The 23,608-nt window shown below is 36.5% G+C and overlaps 1 protein-coding gene across 1 annotated transcript in view; it reads right to left on the bottom strand.

Moving 5' to 3' along the window:
• The window catches only part of DNAH7 (dynein axonemal heavy chain 7), a 306,947-nt gene that overhangs the window by 134,517 nt on the left and 148,822 nt on the right, over positions 1-23,608 (bottom strand). The window contains 6 exon segments of the mRNA XM_032637818.1: positions 4,906-5,055; positions 7,654-7,902; positions 12,120-12,218; positions 14,753-14,965; positions 22,145-22,272; positions 22,394-22,496. Coding sequence (XP_032493709.1) covers positions 4,906-5,055; positions 7,654-7,902; positions 12,120-12,218; positions 14,753-14,965; positions 22,145-22,272; positions 22,394-22,496 — 942 coding nt within the window.

Below are 23,608 nucleotides of genomic sequence, written 5' to 3'. Positions count from 1 at the left end.
ATTGATCTAAATGTCTGTTTTTGTGCCAGTACCATACTGTCTCGATTACTGCAGCTTTGTAGTATAGTCTGAAGTGAGGGAGCCTGGTTCCTCCAGCTCCGTTTTTCTTTCTCAAGATTGTTTTGGCTATTTGGGGTCTTTTGTGTTTCCATACAAATTGTGAAATTTTTTGTTCTAGTTCTGTGAAAAATGCCAGTGGTAGTTTGATAGGGATTGCACTGAATCTGTAGATTGCTTTGCGTAATAGAGTCATTTTCACAATGTTGATTCTTCCAATCCAAGAACATGGTATATCTCTTCATCTGTTTGTATCATCTTTAATTTCTTACATCAGTGTCTTATAGTTTTCTGCATACAGGTCTTTTGTCTCCTTAGGTAGGTTTATTCCTAGGTATTTTATTCTTTCTGTTGCAATGGTAAATGGAAGTGTTTCCTTAATTTCTCTTTCAGATTGTTCATTATTACTGTATAAGAATGCAAGAGATTTCTGCGCATTAATTCTGTATTCTGATACTTTCCCAAATTCATTGATTATCTCTAGTAGTTTTCTGGTAGCATCTTTAGGATTCTCTTTGTATAGTATCATGTCGTCTGCAAACAGTGACATTATTACTTCTTCTTTTCTTATTTGGATTCCTTTCGTTTCTTTTTCTTCTCTAATTGTTGTGGATAAAACTTCCAAAACTATGTTGAATAAGAGTGGTGAGAGTAGGCAACCTTGTCTTGTTCCTGATCTTAGTGGAAATGGTTTCAGTTTTTCACCATTGAGAACAATGTTGGCTGTGGGTTTGTCATATATGGCCTTTATTATGTTGAGGTAAGTTCCCTCTATGCCTACTTTCTGGAGAGTTTTTATCATAAGTCGGTGTTGAATTCTGTCAAAAGGTTTTTCTGCATCTATTGAGATGATCATATGGTTTTTATCCTTTAGTTTGTTAATACGGATTATCACATTGATTGATTTGGGTATATTGAAGAATCCTTGCATTCCTGGGATAAACCCAACTTGACCATGGTGCATGATGCTTTTAATGTGCTGCTGGATTCTGTTTGCTAGTATTTTGTTGAGGATTTTTGTATCTATGTTCATCAGTGATATTAGTCTGCAATTTTCTCTTGTGACATTTTTTTTGGTTTTGGTATCAGGGTGATGGTGGCCTGGTAGAATAGTTTGGGAGTGTTCTTCCCTCTGCTATACTTTGGAAGAGTTTGAGAAGGATGGATGTTAGCTCTTCTCTAAATGTTTAATAGAATTCACCTGTGAAGCCATCGGATCCTGGGCTTTTGTTTGCTGGAAGATTTTTAACCACAGTTTCCATTTCCATGCTTGTGATTGGTCTGTTTATATTTTCTATTTCTTCCTGGTTCAGTCTCAGAAGGTTGTGTTTTTCTAAGAATTTATCCATTTCTTCCAGGTTGTCCATTTTATTGGCATAGAGTTGCTTGTAGTAATCTCTCATGATCCTTTGTATTTCTGCAGTGTCAGTTGTTACTTCTCCTTTTTCATTTCTAAGTCTGTTGATTTGAGCCTTCTCCCTTTTTTTCTTGATGAGTCTGGCTAATGAGTTATCAATTTTGTTTATCTTTTCAAAGAACCAGCTTTTAGTTTTATTGATCTTTGCTATCGTTTCCTTCATTTCTTTTTCATTTATTTCAGATCTGATCTTTATGATTCCTTTCCTTCTTCTAACTTTGGGGATTTTTTGTTCTTCTTTCTCTAATTGCTTTACGTATAAGGTTAGGTTGTTTATTTGAGATGTCTCTTATTTCTTGAGGTAGGATTCTAGTACTATAAACTTCCCTTTTAGACCTGCTTTTGCTGCATCCCATAGGTTTTGGGTCATCGTGTTTTCATTGTCAATTGTTTCTAGGTATATTTTGATTTCCTCTTTGATTTCTTCAGTGATCTCTTGGTTATTTAGTAGTGTTTTGTTTAGCCTCCATATGTTTGTATTTTTTACAGACTTTTTTCCTGTAATTGATATCTAGTCTCATAGCATTATGGTCAGAGAAGATACTTGATACGACTTCTATTTTCTTAAATGTACCAAGGCTTGATTTGTTACCCAAGATATGATCTATCCTGGAGAATGTTCCATGAGCACTTGAGAAGAAAGTGTATTCTGTTGTTTTTGGATGGAATGTCCTTTAAATGTCAATTAAGTCCACCTTGTTTAATGTATCATTTAAAGCTTGTGTTTCCTTATTTATTTTCATTTTGGATGATCTGTCCATTGGGGAAAGTGGGATGTTAAAGTCCCCTACTATGGTTGTGTTACTGTCAATTTCCCCTTTTATGGATGTTAGCATTTGCCTTATGTATTGAGGTGCTCCTATGTTGGGTGCATAAATATTTACAACTGTTATAGCTTCTTCTTGGATTGATCCCTTGATCATTATGTAGTGTCCTTCTTTGTCTCTTGTAATAGTCTTTATTTTAAAGGGTATTCTTTTCTAATATGAGAATTAATACTCCAGCTTTTGATTTCCATTTGCATGGAATATCTTTTTCCATCCCCTCACTTTCAGTCTGTATGTGTCCCTAGGTCTGAAGTGGGTCTCTTGTAGACAGCGTATATATGGGTCTTGTTTTTCTATCCATTCAGCCTGTCTATGTCTTTTGGTTGGAGCATTTAATCCATTTACACTTAAGGTAGTTATCGATATGTATGTTCCTATTACCATTTTCTTAATTGTTTTGGGTTTGTTTTTGTAGGTCTTTTCCTTCTCTTGTGTTTCTCGCCTAGAGAAGTTCCTTTAGCATTTGTTGTAAAGCTGGTTTGGTGGTGTTGAATTCTCTTAGCTTTTGCTTGTCTGTAAACCTGAATGAGATCCTTGCTGGGTAGAGTAACCTTGGTTGTAGGTTTTTCCCTTTCATCACGTTAAATATGTCCTGCCACACCCTTCTGGCTTGCAGAGTTTCTGCTGAAAGATCAGCTGTTAACCTTATGGGGATTCCCTTGTATGTTATTTGTTACTTTTCCCTTGCTGCCTTAAAAATATTTTCTTCGTATTTAATTTTTGATACTTTCATTAATCTGTGTCTTGGCATGTTTCTCCTTGGATTTATCCTGTATGGGACTCTCTGCACTTTCCGGACTTGATTATTTCCTTTCCCATGTTACAGAAGTTTTCAACTATAATCTCTTCAAATATTTTCTAAGTCCCTTTCTTTTTCTCTTCTTCTTCTGGGACCCTTATAACTCAAATGTTGGTATGTTTAATGTTTCCCCAGAGGTAGCTGAGACTGTCCTCAATTTTTTTCATTCTTTTTTCTTTATTCTGCTCTGCAGTAGTTATTTCCACTATTTTATCTTTCAGGTCACTTATCTGTTCTTCTGCCTCAGTTATTCTGCTATTGATTCCTTCTAGAGAATTTTTCGTTTCATTTATTGTGTTATTTATCATTGTTTGTTTGCTCGTTAGTTCTTCTAGTTCGTTGTTAAACATTTCTTGTATTTTCTCCATTCTACTTCCAAGATTTTGGATCATCTTTACTATCATTACTCTGAATTCTTTTTCAGATATACTGCCTATTTCCTCTTTGTCTGGTCTGGTGCATTTTTACCTTGCTCCTTCATCTGCTGCATATTTCTCTGTCTTCTCATTTTGCTTAACTTATTGTGTGTGGGGTCTCCTTTTCGCAGGCTGCAGGTTCATAGTTCCCGCTGTTTTTGGCATCGGCCCCCAGTGGGTAAGGCTGGTTCAGTCAGTTGTGTAGGCTTCCTGCTGGAGGGGACTAGTGCCTGTGTTCTGTTGGATGAGGCTGGATCTTGTCTTTCTGGTGGGCAGAACCATGTCCGGTGGTAGTTTTGGGGTGTCTGTGACCTTATTATGATTTTAGGCAGCCACTCTGCTAATGGGTGGGGTTGTGTTCCTGTCTTGCTAGTTGTTTGGCATAGGGTGCCCAGCACTGTAGCTTGCTGGTCGTTGAGTGGAGCTGGGTCTTAGTGTTGAGATGGAGATCTCTGGGAGAGCTTTCGCCACTTGATATTATGTGGGGCCGGGAGGTCTCTGGTGGACCAATATCCTGAATTTGGCTCTCCTACCTCACAGGCTCAGGCCTGACACCTGGCCGGAGCACCAAGACCCTGTCAGCCACATGGCTCAGAAGAAAAGGGAGAAAAAAACAGAAAGAAAGAAAGAAAAATATATAAAATAAAATAAAGTTACTAAGGTAAAAAAGATTTTTAAATATTAAAAGTAAAGTAATAAAAAAAAAGAAAGAAAGGAAGAAGAGAGCAACCAAACCAAAAAACAAATCCACCAATGTAACAAACGTTAAAAACTATCCTTAAAAACAAACACCGGAAAGAAAGAACCGTAGGACAAATGGTAAAAGCAAAGCATATGCCTGGCACAGTATTAGATGCTCAAGATACAGGAGTGAACGAGAGAGATGATGTACTTTGGCCTCCTGAAGTTTATATCCAGTTGTATTTATATCAAGCAGGGCATAAAATTTCCTTGTCTCAACTCTCTCATCCGTGGAGGGAGAAGAGACAGGCACCACACCCACTCACTGCACTCAGGGGAAAGCGCTCCGCATTCTCGGCCTCGCGAGGGCCTCACCCCGGCACGTGTAGGGCAAGGATGGCGTACCTAGTGCCCAGAGGCCTGTCTCCTTGCGGCATCTGGGAGGTAAAGGGGGGCCACTTTACCTCCCAGCGGGAAACTCAGCGCTCCCGCCCCCAGCCGAGGAACCGGCAGTCTAAAGGCCATGGGCACACGGAGGCGAAGGACGCGGGGGCTTGGCTCAGACACTGGCTGGGGCGGCGGCCGGCGCCTCAAGGATCCCAGTAATGTGTTTTAAATAAGTACCTTGAGCTACAAATACAAATGTTTACTTGAAACAACTGAAAAAAATCATAACTCTTCATAGCATTGAGAAGTGTTAGCACTTACCGATGAAGCAGCAAATGCTCTAAAACTGACAGCGAGGATCCCGTCGGACCACTCATGGGACACTAAATCAAACTGCCCATACAGCTGACCCATGGTGACAGACTTAGGATTTAAAACAGTGATCTGAACCTTGTTTTCTTCCATTAACCCCTTAATAGAAAAAAAAAAAAAAAAAAGATTATTTATTTATTTAAAAGACTACTAATACTGTCATTATTCATGGAAAACATGATTGGGCATGTAGAAAATCCTAAAGATTCTACACAAAAACTACCAAAAGTAAAGAGTTCATTTAACAAGGCTGCAGCAAACAAAGTCATTATACAAAAATTGATCGTATTTTCTATAATGCCAATGAACTGAAAAATAAAATTTAAAAATACCATTTACAATAGGATTTAAGAACTCATAGCATACTTAGGAATAAAGTACCAAATGTTGGTCAAAAGCATATAATATTTACCAGTGATAGATCAACAGGTTACATGTTCTTTTCTGCTTTTCTTTACAAACCTTAAAAATATTAACACCATTCTAAGCTCACTGGCATCACAGAAACAGGCTTTGGGCTGAAGTTGGCCCACGGGCTGTAAGTGGTTGATTCTTACTACAAAACATTCTCTGAGATAAAGTTAAATGATTTAAATATAGGCAAATATGTACCATTCTCACGTTGTGAAAAAATTAATATTGGTAAGCTGATAGCTTCCACCAGAACCTTGAAAGCTGGTATATGGAATTAATAAGAGATGTTAATACACTTGGGGCATAGGCTTTTTTATGTTTTTACTTAATAGACTTTATTTTTTTAGAGTAGCTTTGGGTTTACAGAAAAATTGAACAGAAAATATAGAGAGATTCACATATATTCCCTCCATCTTCCCGCCACTCACACGCAGTTTCCCCTACTATTAAAGCCTTGCATTGGTGTGGTACATCGTTATGATTCCTCAATTCCTCAGTTCCTCCGCTGATACGGATTCTTTATTATTAACTAAAGCCCATGGTTTACATTAAGGTTTACTCTTTGTGTTGGACACTTCTATGGATTTTGCCAAATACATAATGTCATGTATCCACCATTACAATATATACAGAATAGTTCCCCTGCCCTAAAAATCACCTGTGCTCTACTTATTCACAATCATTTCTTTTTTATATAACAAGTTCAACTTATAACAGAACAAGTTCAACTCTTTCCCACACTGCTTTCTGCCCACCACCACTGGAGCCTGGGACATGAAGTACCAAACTGAAGAAAACATGTGGCAATAATAATGTGAAGCAGTAAAAAAAAAAAAAAAGCTCAAGGTCTGTGTTTTCTTCTCTGTGCCCAGAAAGGGAATAAAGATGTGTCATCCTTAATTTAGAAACATGGGAAAGTTCTATCACCTTAGTCAGAACAAAGTTGCTGCCATTAAAGCAAGGTGTTTGTCCCAAATGCAACAAAGCTAGTGTGAAGCTACAGCTTGCAAGCAGTGGCTATGGAGCCTTGCCCCTTTTACATTACCACAGTGTCACTCTTAGAATTTCCTGATAATGAATCACTTTCGGGCTTTATATTGGACCAGAATACACGCTCATACCTTCATCTTCTTTAATCTTTGAGTGGCACCACATTTGGCTCTTTTAGAGACTTATTTTTTATAGCAAAAAATTCGCCCCTATAACAATAAAACAACAAAATAGGAAAAATGCAAACAAAAACCGAGGAAAGCAAGGCAGGAAGGATAAAGGGAAAGGAAGGGAGGCGAAGAAAGGAAACAGCATGAAAGGATAAAACCATAAAGGAACAGATGACAGAAATAAGTACATATCAGTTTGTTTGATAATAAATACAATCGAATTAAAATTCCCCTATGAGAAGATAAAGGTCATCAAATTGGAGAAAATAAAAGTTAAAACTAATTATTCTCCATAAAAAATAAATCACAGTGACAGCCAGAGTCACAATTAAAGACATGGGCAAATATATATGCAAGGAGAAAGCAGGGGTTGCAATACTGAAATTAGACACAGGGGATCCAAGGCAGATACTACAAGTAGATAATTTTATACTGGCTGAAGGGAGGCTCCACAATGAAGATGTAATGATCACAAATCCCATTTGGCTACAAACACTGAAATAAATGAAGCAAGAACTATTTGAAATACAAGGGTAAGTAGACAGAAATGCAATATTAGTTGGAGAATTTAAAACAGCCTCACTCCTTTAGCCTATCAAAGTAGACCAAACTGAGATGTGTAGGACAGGAATTTTGAATAATATAATCATCGTTATTTACTATACTTACATACGCATGTATTATATAATGCATGCGTATGCTCACGCACGCACACACACGCACGCACGCACACACACACACTTCAGTTAAGTACCACTAGCAGCCACTAACAAGTTTGCATTACAAATCTAAACACCAAGAAAATAAAAACTACTCTCCTAAGAAAGTATAAAAGAGAAAACTGTCAGGTTTTTTCATGTCTTCAGATTTTTTTCTATAATGAATGTGTTATCTTTATGATTAACCTCTTTAAAAAAAAGAAACAAAAGGGCTAGAGGCAAATCTGTGGCATACCCTTTGTATACTGAACTTCCTACTTGCTTTGTATTACTTTTCTAATTTTATTTCCTCTGTATTTTCATAAGTTTAAGTTGCTGCATTAAAGTACCCTTTTAAATAACCATACATTCTATCTTGCACAAAGCTGATTATCAATAAATTAATGCATTAATAACACACTTACCTTCTCACATAGATCATTTAGTGCTCCAGCTAAGACGCGATATGCACTGGTTTTTCCTCCAAATGGTTCTCCAACAATCATAAAGCCATGACGCACAATCATCATTTCATATATCTGAAGAATCTTCTCAGAAAAGAATCTGGTCATTTGCAAATTCATGGAGTCACAGTTGTCTTTGATGGCTCCCAGCAAATCACTGTAATCTGGTTTTGGTAATTTCACCCCAGGAAACAAATCTGAAGTAATTCCCTAATGATAGATGATTTGGGGATTTACATTATCTATCTATACATTCTCATATTCTCTGTCTCTCTCTCTCTATGTATGTGTATATGTATATATACATATATATATATAGACATGTAGACATACATAAACTTGATAAAATTTCTTACATCCTTGTATTTAACATTGATGGAAATAGAGCCTTTGAGTAATAGTCCAGTATTTTTAACAGCTTCATAGAGGTATGATTGACATACAATCAACTGTTTATATTTAAAGGGTACAATTTGATAAGTGAAACCACCAACTCAATGAAGATAGTCAACATACCAATCACAGCCACAAGTCTCCTTGTGGCCTTTTCTCCTCTCCTTGCCACCTCCTGTCTCCATCCCCAGACAACCAACAAACACTGATTTGCTTTCTGTTACTATTTTTACTTGCATTATCTAGAATTTATTACGGGTGAAATTACACATTACAGGTACTACTTTATTTTTTGTCTGGCTTCTTTCACTTGGCATAAAGATTTGGAAATTCACACCTTTCACAGCATATATCAATAGTCCATTGTATTGAAGTGTTCCACTGTATCGAGGTGCCAGTTTTTAAATCCATTTTCCTGTTGATGGACATTTTCATTGTTTCCAGTTTGGGAAATAAATAAAGCTACTATAAACATGTGTATACAAGTCTTTGTATGGACAGATGCTTTCATTTCTCTCGGGCGAATAATGAGGAGTGGAATACCTGGATAGTACGGTGAGTGTGTATTTACCGTTTTAAGAAACTGTCTGCTTTCCAAGGTTGTTGTATTATTATATTACATCCCCCCAAGCAGTGTATGAGAGTTTCAATATTTGATATGGTCAGTCTTCTTAATTTTAGCCATAGTAACAAGTAACAGTATCTTCTTGTGGCTTCAATTTGCATTTCCCAAAGATTAACATTTTTTGCATGTACTTGTGTGCCATATGTATATCTTCTTTAGTGAAATGTCTGTTCAAATCTTTTGCCTATTTTTAATCAGTTTATTTTCTTCATGGTAAGTTTTGACCATTCTTTAAATATTCTGCATACAAATCCTTCATCATACATCTAATATGCAAATTTTTTTCTAGTCTCTAGCTTGTCTTTCATTCTCTTACCAGTGTATTTCAAAGAGCAAACTTTTAAATTTTGATGAGTCTATTTTATGAATTTATTGTTTCATGCATTGTGCTTTCAGTGTTGTATTTAAGAAATTTTTGCCTATTCCAAATTCACAAGGGATTTCTCTTGCTTTCCTCCAGAGATGTTGCAGTTTTACATCTTTTTAAGTTAAAAAGTTAGAGGATGAACACGATCTGATTTGAAGGCTTATTATAAAGATGGGGTCACATTAGTATAAAAATACAAAAATGTATCAATGGAACAGAACAGGGAGACCAGAAATAGACCCACACACATGTGAACAACTCATCCTCAACAAAGACTCAAAGGCAATCCCGTAGAGAAAAGATTAAAAAAATAGTCTTGAGCAAATTATGCTAGAGTACCTGGATTTGTCAAAATAATGAACTTCCATCCATGCCTCATACCATATACAAAAATTAGTTCGATGGTATTTTAATCATTGTAGTGGGTAGTATATTTTAATCATTGTAGTGGGTAGTATGTTAATCAGCTTAGCTTCTCTCAAAAATGTATGTGCACCTGGAACCTCAGAATGTCCCCTTCTTTGGAAATAAGATCTTTGCAGATGTAATTAGATAAGATGAGATCATACTGGAGCCCAACTCCAGTGATTGGTGTCTTTATAACAGAAAGGAGAGGAAGACCCAGACACAACGACACCCAGGGAAGAAGGCCATCTAGTGGTGGGGACAGAGACTGAAGTAATGACAAGCCGAGGAACATCAAAGATCACCAGTAGCCATCAGAAGCCAAGAAGAAACAAGGAAGGATTCTTTCCTAAAGGCTTCAGAGGGAACCAACACTTTAGTTCAGACTTTTATCCTCCAGAACTGTGAGAAAATCAATTTCTATTGTTTTAAGCCACCAAGTTTGTGGTACTTTGTTATGGCAGCTTTAGGAAACGAATACAATCATATAATGTATGATTGGAAAGAATTATACTTCCATATTTAGTGTATATGAATATACAGAGTTGATTTTAAGGTCTAAGAAACATCCCTTTATAAACTGCTAAGGCTTTTTCATAAGTATTATAGCAACCTATGTGATAGATACAACTATTCATTTTACTCTGAAGATAAAAGTGAAAATTCAGAAGAGCTTAATATGAAAGCATACATTCAAGCTATACCTTAGAACTGACAAACTACCAGTTTAATCACCCCTAAATTTAATCCTTTAAATCCTGTTATGGATAAACTGATCCCAGTTCACTGGAGCAGTAAGTTTCCTTGGGGCAAAGGAGAGAAAAAGGCAACGCAGTAGGGTCTTTAAGATCACTCTACAGCCTAGCTGAGCGGCTGGAACCCCCTCTCCCTCATATACTGGCCATGAATACAAGTTACTTATGATCTCTGTGCCGCAGTTACACCACGTGTAAAATGGGGATAACAAGAGCACCTGCCCCGTTAGCTGCTTATGAGTATTAAATAAGTTGCTATTCATAAAACTCTTAGAATAAGGTCTGGTCCATTGTGAATGCATAGTGTTTGCTAAGTAAACAAAAATATCTTCTCAGATTGTTCAAATTATTTATGGTTAACCTTGAAAGAAGCAGATAATTCCAGACCATATCTGGTAGTCAGTAGGTCTCAGCAAAGACCAGTTCCCTTCACTCTCCCGCCAGGTAGAGAGTTGGGAATATGTGGAGCTGTCCTTCTGGTTCTCACACTGGGAGAGTCCAGAGACACTGGGGGAGGAGGGATGCCAAGTGTTCTGCAGCGTATGGGACAGTCTCTCACAACACGGAACTGTCCTATTTGAAAATGCCAGTTGCGCTCCATTTAAGAAATATTGTTCTTAATATTATTCAATAAATGTTCACTGAATGAATACACAGCTGCATAAGAATACAACTAGGTGAGGTATACTTCCACTTTATAAAAATAAATATAGCTTTTACTCCTGGAAAATCTGTACAGTGTACTAGTACCAAAGAAACTGAGGGAAATTTTTAAGAAGAAAATTTGAACCTATTCCTTGTAGATTTGATCTGCAAAACATTAGCACTGTCAACTCTAAATACTAAGGGAAGTCCCTTTCAGAGTGATGAAACATGGTTGCTATGGATAGCTAACGACACTGGACCACACTACAGTGGCAGTGTCACGTCTCCACCCTCCCCGTGACAGCCTTACGACTTCAGTCTTTAAACTTTGGAAGCTAACTGCCCATACCTCAAGGCAGCACAAGAGAGAGCAACATCTACCATGTGTCAGCAGCCCGCTCCCAAGCCCTCCCCCAATTTCTTCTGAGAATGGGAAAAGGAAAAGAATGATATCACATGACAAAACAGGAACTTTAACCATCATTCTAATAGCTCTTCTCAACTACTTATAATTTAATTGTTAAAATGCAACAAGATTATTAAGCCTAATTCTTAAATTATCCTGAAAAAAGAATTTCATAAAAGCCATTGTACTCTTCTAAAGAAATTAAGCTTATTTATTTTTTTTATTTCTCCAATCATTAATTTGACAAACATTTACCAAGTATCCATTCTGTGCAAGGGATTCAGTGATGTGTTAGACCAATTACTTTCCTCCACGGAGGAAATTCTGGTGAAATTTATAAGCAAACATGTTTTGTAACTTTTGTGTACTTATATTCTGCAGAAAAGATGAAACTTAAAAATCCCAAGTTGTTAAAAGTTATCCAGGGGGCTTCCCTGGTGGCGCAGTGGTTGAGAGTCCGCCTGCCGATGCAGGGGACACGGGTTCAGTGCCCCGGTCCGGGAAGATCCCACATGCCGTGAAGCGGCTGGGCCCGTGAGCCATGGCCACTGAGCCTGCGCGTCCGGAGCCTGTGCTCCGCAACGGGAGAGGCCACAACAGTGAGAGGCCCGCGTATCGCAAAAAAAAAAAAAAAAAAAAAAGAGTAAAAAGTTATCCAAAACAACAAAGCTAGCTAACACACTTCAAATAAAACAGAATGATCTATGTTTTTCTTTGCCATATCATCGTTTTCTGTAGTGGAAGTTTCTCACAGGGAGTTGCAACCATGGACGCTTGATAAATACATTATTAGAAGAGTTTTGATACATTGTAATAATAAAATGTTCTTACCTCAAAGAGTGGTAAATCATGGGATAAAAATTTTGGTAGATTTACATCAATAATAGATCTAAGCAGAAGAATTTCTTCATTTTCATTTGGATATTTCAGCTGAAAGAAAATATGCTCATAATGATATCTGCAGCTATTAACTGCACCCCCTACATGTTCACACACACACACACACGAACACCAGGCCCCAGAGGCAATTTAAGCCCATGCAAAAGTGTTGTTCTTACTTATTTCCATTTAATTGGACTGTTATTAATTTTAGAAACTGATGATTATACTTGGTGAATTTTCTACCAGTTTATAATGAAAACCTAAGTTGAACTGACTACTTTTTCACAGATGCCCTGGGTAAAAAGCTATTGGCCATGAATTCCATATAGTTTGGGAGCTGCCGTTGCCTCTATATTGGGTAAGAGCTTGCTTGTCCTATGCATTCAAGACCAGCAGTGGGTTGGTAAAGTGAAAATAATCATTAAAGATGGGCAATCATTTTTAAAAGATGCACTTACATTTAAAACATATAAACATTCACTCACTCTGCCCATATTTTGGTGCCAAGACCTTTTCTCTGAGGGTAGAGTTTTGGACCATTTTTCTTGTTGGAAAAAAAACGCATCAATAATGAATCATCTGCTCTGTCCAGTTTTGTTGTGTTTTGGTTTTGTGTTTTAAAGATGATCATGGTCTTCAGAGATACTTGGGAGACAATCTAAGTGTAGCATCCTTAAAATTTTTAAGGTTTTTTCCCAGTTTTATTCACTTTTCTTATCCATACCTAATTCAAAGTCATTTTTTTTAGCATTTCATCTTTACTGAGTCTTTCTTAAACAATGAACTTAGTTTTCATAAAAACAAAACTCTTCTTTTCATGCTCATATACCATCAATTCCATTGACAATTAATTAAATGACATAACGACAGTAACATGTCCGACTGGCTTCAGGGAGTTTTGGGAACAAGCCACCTGACTCTGGGTGAGGAACAGTTCATCTGATAGAAGGTGGGAGGGCAGAGCAGCACGCTGCCTGCTGGCTGCATGCTTAGTACCAGCGTGCTTGAGTGTGATCCCCAGGCAGAGTGGAGAGGGCTCGTTAATACACTAAGTCACTTAAGTAGAAGGTGCTTCAGAAAACTTACGTTGAATTCTAAAAAATCTGTGGTAAACCCAGAGTTTACTAAAAAATCTGGTTGAACCCTCAACTTGTTGCTCATGTCCATAAGATGCTTCAATAATTCACAAAAAAATCTGAACTCAGAAATATTTCTCCCAGCTTCTATACTTTATTCAACATCTTACTCCAAAGTTTCTCCTACCATCATGCATTTAGTTTTCCAGAATCCTCTTCTTTTTCTCTAGAATCTTTCTAATAAATCCCATGCTCCTACTTAACTGGCTTTAACCTTACAAAGTCAGTGACGCCTGGCAATCAAGGTTAGCTGTCTCTAAATTTCCAGGGCCTCCAAAGCCAAAGCTAGTCCTATTCATATGGACTTTGGATCAACCTAACCACATGTAAATTATGAAGTGTCAGAAGTCTCTTTTGTTATCTGAGAGGCTATCATCTTAAAGCAAATGTTTAAATTGCTTTTTGACATAATAGAAACAAACTTCAAAATATTCAAGCCAACACATTCAACAATTTTCAATTAGCTTTTGACAAAGAATGATAGGATTCATTTGCTGCATAACTTTAATAGCTCAATTCCATAGTCAAGATGTCAGTGATGACATATACTAGGACAATGCATTTTCTTTCCCATTATCTGACCACAATGTAATCATGACATGCCAGGTTAATACAAATTGTTGCTTCTAGTTGCATTTGTTTATTACAAAAAAAAACAATGACTTGAAGTCATGTTAGGCTAATGTGAAACAGAATATCACCACTATATATCAGAATCCTTGGTAACATTATCATAGAAGATTAAAATGCATGCCATTGTTTTTAATCACACAAGATATATTTCAAAATCTTTATCTTCTGCAGTCATGAACATGAAAATTTTATAAGCTCCAAAGCCACAGTTTGCATTTTGCTGTTAATTATAGCCTATCTTGCTTACTTTGATAAAGAACAAATGTACAGTTATATTTTATGTTTCTACAAAAGACTTTCAATGAAAAATTACCCAAGTCTTCAAACGTTTTACCAATATAGTTATGATTTATACCATCTTAAAATGCAAACATTATATTGTCAATATATTACTGCTAGTCTGCAGTTGGCTGCAACTGTGTAATTATATTAAGTAACAATGTCTAGGGGCTTCTGTATATATTTATTAATTATACATAGATTATTTCCTTTAAAGCTATTCAATATATATGTTCATATATAAATGCTTTCAAAGTATTTCTCAGCAGCAAGGAATTTTACTCCTTAGTAGAACCTAGTTTCATACAGTTAAAATTGTGGAATGGAACTCAAATCACTGATCACATGTCTAAGGTTTTACAAATCATAAAATGTCCTTTTTCACGTGTGCAAATAATTAATTATGTTAGTACGATAACTGAACTTTTTTTCAGTTGATGAAACTAACCAGTTAGTGTAACTCTTGTGAAGACACATGGTCCTGAGATTTATAAACAGGAAATGAATGAGTAAGAAGCCGCTTGAGTTTTTTACCTTTAGATTCCCAGCTGCGGTGAGCACTGACTTCACGGCTCTCATTCCATAGTCATAGTGATGTTGTGATGACAACTGCTCTGAACACAGGCGATATGTAGCCACAATCTTTACCGACAGTGGCCGAGCTGTGACAAAGCCACAGGAGTACAGGACTATTTCGGCAATCATGGCATAATCAGGCACCATCATTGCTACTGTCCGAAAGAGTGCCTATGGGAGGGGAGAAAAGGTGCTTTTTGAAAAAGACCATCATGGAGATAAGCCTACTCTTTCCTTCATAGCATGTTACAATGTTATAGCTTTTCTGCAATGATATTAAGTTACAGTAGCCAGATCATATAGATAAAAACACTTTAAAATGTGACTTCTTGTTATTGTATATAATAACTAGATCATTAACTTTTTATATAAATATGTTTCCTTAAATTATGCTTTGAGAACGCTTCAAATTTCTATCATACCTAGACCTTTGGTGAATTATTAATTTACTTAAGTGTTAAGTATCCATTACGTTCTATTTTTTGTGGGAAGTAACATGCTATAGGGAAAAAGCAGACTCTGCTGGGATGTCCTAGAGCCGGGCTTCTCATCTGGGCTGGTGAGAAAGTGCCTGGTGTTGGGAGACTGGGCTTCAAGTGAAGCTCTCTGGCATCTAATTAATTAAATGATTTGGGTCTCATCAGGTAACCCCTAATAACAAGACTATGTTACATAAATGGTGTAATTTGAGATATTTTTTAACATTTTTGAGCCTGCAGTCACCATGTCAGTCTTTCACCAAGCATAATAAAGGCAAGAAACTGAAAATAAGTCCTGGATAATTATTACTAGAGACGAATCAATTTTCCAAATTCTAAAGATAATTTTTTCCTCATAGTATTTTAAACATTGTGGGACAAATAAATGTTGTGTGATGGAAAGTAAATAGAAAACTGAATAGATTTTAAAAGAATAAATAAGAAAATTTAAGTTTAAAATGTTAGTATGTGTCAGGATTTACTTCAATAGCTCATACATGAAAACATGGCTTTCTTGTACTAAAGCAGGAGAGCAACAGTGCTCTAGAAAAATGATAATCATATTCAGATAGTGAATAATAATTATAGTAAATGACAATTTACTATAATGCAGACAGTTCAGACAGTTTATAAATACCTGCTGGGAATTAGCTGAATTACCGAAAACACAAGGCAGATGGAAAATGAGGACATTTTACTTAAGTGAGCTGTTATGACACTAAAGTTGAGAATAAAAGATTTACATCAAGCAAGATCCTTCCAGTGTGTTACATTAATTACTAGCTAGAGGCCTTAGTACTGCTATTTTATCAATAAGGTTACCATTCAAGAAAGGCAAGAATAAAATGTTAAAAGTACATAGCATGAGCAAATAATTCGTTAACAGAGAAGCTTAAGCAAGTGCTCTAAACCACTACCTACCTGGGAAAAAAGACTGCAAGAGAATTACTATACACATGGTACCTCTTTTAAAGGGTAGGTTCTCAACAACTTTTTTTTAATGAATAAAATAGAGAAAGAATGAATGAACAAATGAGTTAGCTGGTCAATGGCTAGGTTAGGGTGATACAATCTTTCTACAATAGTACAAATTGCTACTAGCTTGGGATCAACATCCAGGTCTGTGTGTCAGGTCTCTGACACACCAGGTACTTTACAAATTCCTATTCACATTCTCTTAGCACTATTAGCAAAGTGGTTGTGGAACACAATGAAACAGACATATCAGTGGCCAAGAGAACAAAAAATAAAGTATGGTACAGAAGTTGCAAGGAGTTATCATGGATTCTTATCACAGAGGAAAGCATCCTCATCAAAATATTTTTTAGGCCTAAACTGTTATGGTGGTAGACATTCTCATTCATTGATTCTCAAACAGAGTGTGTGAAATACTGATATGATACGGTTTGGGATCTGTCAGAGATAATTTTTCAGTAATAGCAGTAGGTTTAAGGGTAATTTAGTGCTCTAAAAAATTAATTTGGATTCTGGTTTAACCAATGGCATACTTTCTTGAGTGTAAAAAAAAAAAAAAAAATGGGAGGGTATAGATCCAGGTAACCTGCCAGGGTTTGAATAAATTCCAGTACATGTAATCAATGTGAGTATTACCCTCCATGTTTACCTCAGCAGAAATAAATGACTGACAATAGCTATTTTATTGCTTCTGTCCTATAGAATGGACGAAGAAGGGTGGTACATAAGGAATTACATACACTTCCTAGAGTATGCTTCCAAAGGACTACATTTTGGAACAACATCAACAACAAAATCTCAAGCAATAACTTCTTACCATTTCTTCCTTTAAGGATTGGAAATAGATTTCATAAATGCGACCTCTTCAGGAATTAGCTAAGTATTAGTTGAGTGAAATGGAGGATTCAGGATCTAGTTCATTTTTTTTCTCTGTACTAATAGGGTGTTTCATGCTACTTACTCTGTGGAAAGTTATGGATCATGTTACTGACTTTGTGACATCAGAAGATCTAGAATACGCCTATCCTCCATACTACCCAAAGCAACCTACAGATTTAATGTGATCTCTGTCAAATTACCCATGACATTTTTCACTGAACTAAAACAAATAATCCTAAAATTTATATGGAACCATAAAAGACACAGAATTGCCAAAGCAATCCTGAGCAAGAAAGAACAAAGCTGGAGGCATAACCCTCCCAGCCTTCAGACAATACTACAAAGCTACAGTAATCAAATAGCATGGTATCAACACAAAAACAGACATAGGAATCAATGGAACAGAACAGAGAGCCTAGAAATAAACCCACACAGCTACAGTCAATCTTTGACAAAGGAGGCAAGAATATACAATGGAGAAAAGACAGTCTCTTTAGCAAGTGTGTTGGAAAAGTTGGACAGCCACGTGTAAATCAATGACGTTATAACAGTGCCTTCAAATCCTACACACACACACACACACACACACACACACACACACAAAACCCTCAAAATGGCTTAAAAACTTTAATATAAGACAGGACACCACAAAACTCCTAGAAGAAAACATAGGCAAAACATTCTCAGACATAAATCATAGCAGCATTTTCTTAGGTCAGTCTCCAAGGCGATAGAAACAAAGGCAAAAATAAACAAATGGGAATGAGCAAACTTATAAGCTTTTGTACAGCAAAGGAAACCATAAACAAGACGAAAAGACAACCGTCAGAATGGGAGAAAATATTTGCAAACAGTGCAACCAATGAGGGCTTAACTTCCAAAATATACAAACAGCTCATAAAACTCAATAACAAAAAAAGCAAACCACCCAATCAAAAAAACAGCAGAAGACTTAAACATTTCTCCAAAGAAGACATACATATGGCCATCAGACACCTGAAAAGATGCTTAACTTAGCTAATTATTAGAGAAATGCAAATCAAAACTACAATGAGGTACCCCCTCACACCAGTTGGAATGGTCATCATTAAAAAGTCTACAAATAATAAATGCTGGAGAGGCTGTAGAGAAAAGGGAACCCTCCTGCACTGTTGTTGGGAATGTAAATTGGTACAGCCACTATGGAGAACAGTATGGAGGTTCCTCAAAAAACTAAAAAGAGATTTATCATATCATCTAGCATTTCAATTCCTGGGCATTTATCTGGGAAAAAAACCCAGAAGTTCTAATTCAAGAAGATACATGCACTCCAATGTTCACAGCAGCACTATTTACAATAGCCAAGACATGGAAGCTACCCAAGTGTCCATCAACAGATGACTGGTTTAAGAAGATGTGGTATATATACATATACGCAATGGAATATTACTCGGCCATAAAAAAGAATGAAATAATGCCATCTGCAACAACATGTATGGACCTAGAGATTATCACACTCAGTGAAGTAGGTCAGAAAGAGAAAGAAAAATATCATGATATAACTTATATGTGGAATCTAAAATATGACACAAATGAACCTATCTACAAAACAGAAACAGACTTACAGACATAGAAAACAAACTTATATTTACCAAAGGGGAAATGGGTGGGGGAGAGAAGAGGGATAAATTAGGACTTTGGGATTAGTAGATACAAACTACTATATAGAAAATAGATGTACAACAAGGCCCTACTGTATAGCACAGGGAACTATATTCAATATCCTGTAATAAACCATAATGAAAAAGAATATGAAAAAGATATATAAATACACACATACATATATATAAATGGAATCACTCTGCTATACATCAGAAAGTAACACATTGTAAATCAGCTATACTTCAATTTAAAAAATAGGATAAGTCTATTTTACCATTGCTTCTAACATTTAACTATTCTGAAATGATTACTGATTCTTCAGAATAGTTTTAATATTAAATACAGCTTCTCTAAAGTGGAGATGTGTTTAAGAAATTGCTCTACTACGCAGGTTTTACCTAGATGTACAAGATGTCAAAACTTGAGTCTTTCTTCATGACATGATACATAGCAGTTACCGAAGTATGCATGATCTGCCCAATAATTTACAAAGGAAATATACACAATTCTTGAACCTTCCCATTTACTTGTAGATCATAAAGCATTTGAGAGAATAAGGAAGGAGGGAGGATTTGTAAAAAGACTTCCATCGAAGGGAGGTTTCCTTATGCTGTGAGTCTGCATAAGCCCCCCTCCTCACTCCCAAGTTCAGTAAGAGTTTGATGGGTATCACCCTGTTGCGGGGGAATATAGATTGGTGCCTGACTCATGCCTGAGAAAGCAAAAGTAGCCTGGGGCAGCAAGATCACAGTGGCCTTCACTCCCACAGTCTGTTGGGACAGAAGATGCATGAGATATACACGATAAGGGAGAGAGAGAGCAAAGTTGGGGCCATTTTAAGTCCTCCCCAAGATTCCCTCTGGCAAAGTGAGAGCTCTCCAACAGCAAAATCTACATGGAATCATCCACCAGCGATCCACGCAGAGTGGAGGGAATGACAACTGGAGAAACAGATTCCATCACTCAAAGTCTCAGGAGTTCCAAGCGGAGAGACCTAACAGGAGTCCCTGTAGAACCCATGGACACGTGCAGGATAGAAAGATGCAGCTGTAAACCTCTGCCAGCTCCAGGGGCTGGACCCAGGTGGTCTTATCTGAACTGTATGTATGTTCGGTGGCTGACTGCTAGCTTAGAGGATGAGTATGAATTTGTCAGGACCCATGGACACGTGCAGGATAGAAAGATGCAGCTGTAAACCTCTGCCAGCTCCAGGGGCTGGACCCAGGTGGTCTTATCTGAACTGTATGTATGTTCGGTAGCTGACTGCTAGCTTAGAGGATGAGTATGAATTTGTCAGGCAGGACAGTGGTGGCTTAGCAGAGCACTCAAGAGAGGGTAAACAGCATGTGCAAAGGCATGGGACCTTCAGAGGCTAGTGAGGCCTGTGTGACAGGGAGATGCAGGGAGCTGGTGGTACAGACGCAACTGGGTCTAATGCCAAAGCTCTTGCAGATCAGGCCAAGAAATTTGAATTTTTTTTCCTGTGGGCAAAAGGAGCCTGGTGGTTTTTTAAGTCTGGAAATTATATGATTAGATTTCTTCTGACAACACAGGTAGCATTACAATGGGGAATTCATTACAATGAATTTCAGTAGGGACTCTTGGTGACAGGTGAGCTGCTGCAATAAGACACACAAGAGAAGACTGAAGAGGGCTGGGAGCAAGGCGTGGCCATGGGGCTGGACGGGAGCAGCAGGCGTAATAAGACTTACGAAATAGGATTTTGCTGGTTTTGGTAACTGGCTGAATCACTGCGTGAAGAAGAGAGAAGCGTCGAGGATGACCCTGAAGACTGATGATAATACTCTCTGGGCCTCAGCAGGCTTTTAAAAAATAGTATATCTATCTATCTATCTATCTCTCTTTCATTTCAGACTAAGACATTTTTTTCAAAATTGTTAGGTATTTCCATATGTACTTGAAAACAGATATTCTATAGCAGCTCTAACCAAGAAGACTGCACAAAAGTAACAACGAAAACAACAAAAAGCTATCAGAATTTGAGAGCAGTTTTTGGCCTAAAATAGAAGGAAAATACCCCAAGGTGAATATTTTGACACTGTTTCAACATTCACAATAAATAAAACATGGAAAAGTCTGCATGGGGCATTAACAGACTCAACCAATACTGGTCCCAGCTTTTTATGATTAGCTACTCACAGATGTTTGCCTTTACAAATATTTATGTATTCAGATTGATCCTACTGAATAAAAGGAAAACATGAGTGAATAAAAGTACTGCTACAAAAAGAGCTTTCCAAATGTGTATCCCAATAAAAAGTTGCAAAATGCTTCTTAGATGAAGGAGGATTTACCAGTTTCTATTTTTAAGTCACACCATCCTTCACAAAGGCAAAGTACTAAAACATCACGTCTAACATATAAAAGTGTATGGAATAAAAATACCACAAAAATACTTGGCAGCAGTGAGTCCAATCAAAAGTGTTTTCGATGGAAAAGTACCTCAACTAGTCTGAGAAGCTGTCGTTCTAAAAATGTGGATAGTGGAAGGAATGCAGGATTTAGAGTCAGAAGACTTGGTTTTGGATCCGCAATTATCACTGCATTATTCTTCAACATTTTCTCTCTATGTGCTAGCCATAAACATGCAATTCACCAGAAAAGGATATAAAATGTCTAACAAAGATATGGGGAAAATGTCATATTTCACTAATAATTAAAGAAGTTTGTTTTTTAAATGAAGATTCTAGTCTATTCAATTAGCAAACTGTTTTGTTCTTACAAAAAACTACTGCTGGGTATTAAGGAGACTTGAGAATTGATATAGGATATAAATTGTTTCAACCTCTGTTGGAAGGCAATTTAGCAACACAGCTCTTGGTCTTAGGACTCTCCTAAGGAAGTATCTTAAAATAGAGAAAAGCCTTAAGTAAAAATTGCTCATTGCAATATTATCTATAATGAAGGAAAACTAAATGCAAGCTAAATGTCAAACAGTAAGCACAGTTCAATAAATTTATTTACAGTTTGAATTATGTTCATAAAGATAGGAAAATGCTCATATTAAAATATTAACTTGAAAAAAACCTCAGAATTCACAATTTTCTGATTTCAGCATTTAAAATTGAGGAATACAATATAGTAAGCACTAGAATGGGTACCTTTCTCAATATTTCCTATGTCTTCTAATTTGTATAATTACCACGAATTTTAAAATAGAAGTTTTGGAAATTGCATAGCTATTTTTTAAAAGTACTCAAAGCTTTAAAATTATTTTCTAAAACAGTTGTCTAAAATGTAACATCTAAAAGCAAAAATTTTACATAAAATTCAAGAACAGCATGTGCTTTCTTTTTATATATTAACTGTGTTAATCACAGAAAGGAAATCGATGATATAATTGCCTTTTCTGTACCTTCAGATTATCCGGAAGTTCTGATCGCCCAGCATATCCAGGGTTCATTGTTATAAAGACAGCGCACGTGGGGTCAAGTTTTAGCTCAGTTCCTTCAAACACTAGTAAATCCACACCTGCATTAATACCTGTGAGTAATCAAGAATGAAATGACTTAGCAATTCCACATATAAATGGGACTGGTGCCATTCATTACTTCCTATATTTCTACTGTTTTTCACACAATGCAGAGATAAACTAGTCCATTACCTCTTTGGAGAGTAAGAATTTGTTGAGCAACCACAGACAGTACTTCCAAATCAATTCTGTTAAACTCATCAAAGCAAGCCCAGGCTCCACAAGATAACAGTCCCTGGGAGAAAAGATCAATGAAATTTTTCAATTTTATCTGATTGAATATTACATTGAAATTTGTATTTTCACCTCATCTTTTCGCGGATTTAATATCCTATCAAGGAAATTGCTTATTCACCCTTATCTTTAAAGCTTTAAAGACGGCTTATTCTTTTATTACCAATTCATTATTCTGCATGAACAAAGAGTTCAATCAACTGGAAAATTTTCCAATTGATTTTTTTTTTTACTTTCTGTGTATATCTTTTGCCATTTAGATGTATATCTATAATTTCATAGCCTTTCTTACTTTTTATTTACAAACTGATTTTATTTGCTTTTTCCTATGGACTCCATAGAATGGATTGTAATAATCCTTTAAATAAGATGACTTCTGTTGCCAATGAGACTACTCTCTGGCCTGAGCACCTTAATGAACAACTAACACCGTTTGAGGCACTAGCTTGCAGTTCTAACTCACAGATACCTCATAAGTATGTGCCATTCGGTCATAAGGAAAAACTGGAAAATCAAGCTTGAGTAGCCGAGTCCAAATGTGGACTAACTTTAAAAAATCAACGCAAAAATATGCATTGAATGTACCTTCTATAGATTGCATATGTATGTATGTGTGTTTCACTGAGTACCTAGTATATGCCAGGCATGATGCATGGCACTTTGTATATATCTTTTATGCAAGGAAACTAAGGCTATATCACATAAGATGTTAAGTATCAATAATTAGTACAATGCCATACATCTAACCGTGGCTGACCTTGGATTTGTGTACAGTTCAATCTATTGAAACACACTGGATTAAACATGAATGGCATGCAATCAAAGAGTAGTACATTTTCATTATTTAGAGAAGACCCTATGACTTAGAAATCTAATACACGATAAAATAAAAGGATTAGAAATCACAGAACAGAATGCTTATGAAGTCGCATGTTCAAACAGTTATACAGATTGTGAGGTTATTAATAGTAAGACCTATGTCTTTTTTATTTTGTACCCCCATTATTCAGCATGATCCTAACACAAAGTGTCCATATGATCAATACTTAGCAATAATCAAATTTAATATTATAAGTATATGAATCTATATCAAAGAATTAAGAATATCATTAT

Source organism: Phocoena sinus, chromosome 7, assembly GCF_008692025.1.
Source record: "Phocoena sinus isolate mPhoSin1 chromosome 7, mPhoSin1.pri, whole genome shotgun sequence".
Taxonomy (NCBI): Eukaryota; Metazoa; Chordata; class Mammalia; order Artiodactyla; family Phocoenidae; genus Phocoena; species Phocoena sinus.
The sequence above is the reverse complement of the archived record's forward strand: the minus strand, read 5'-3'. Positions and strand labels throughout refer to the sequence as shown.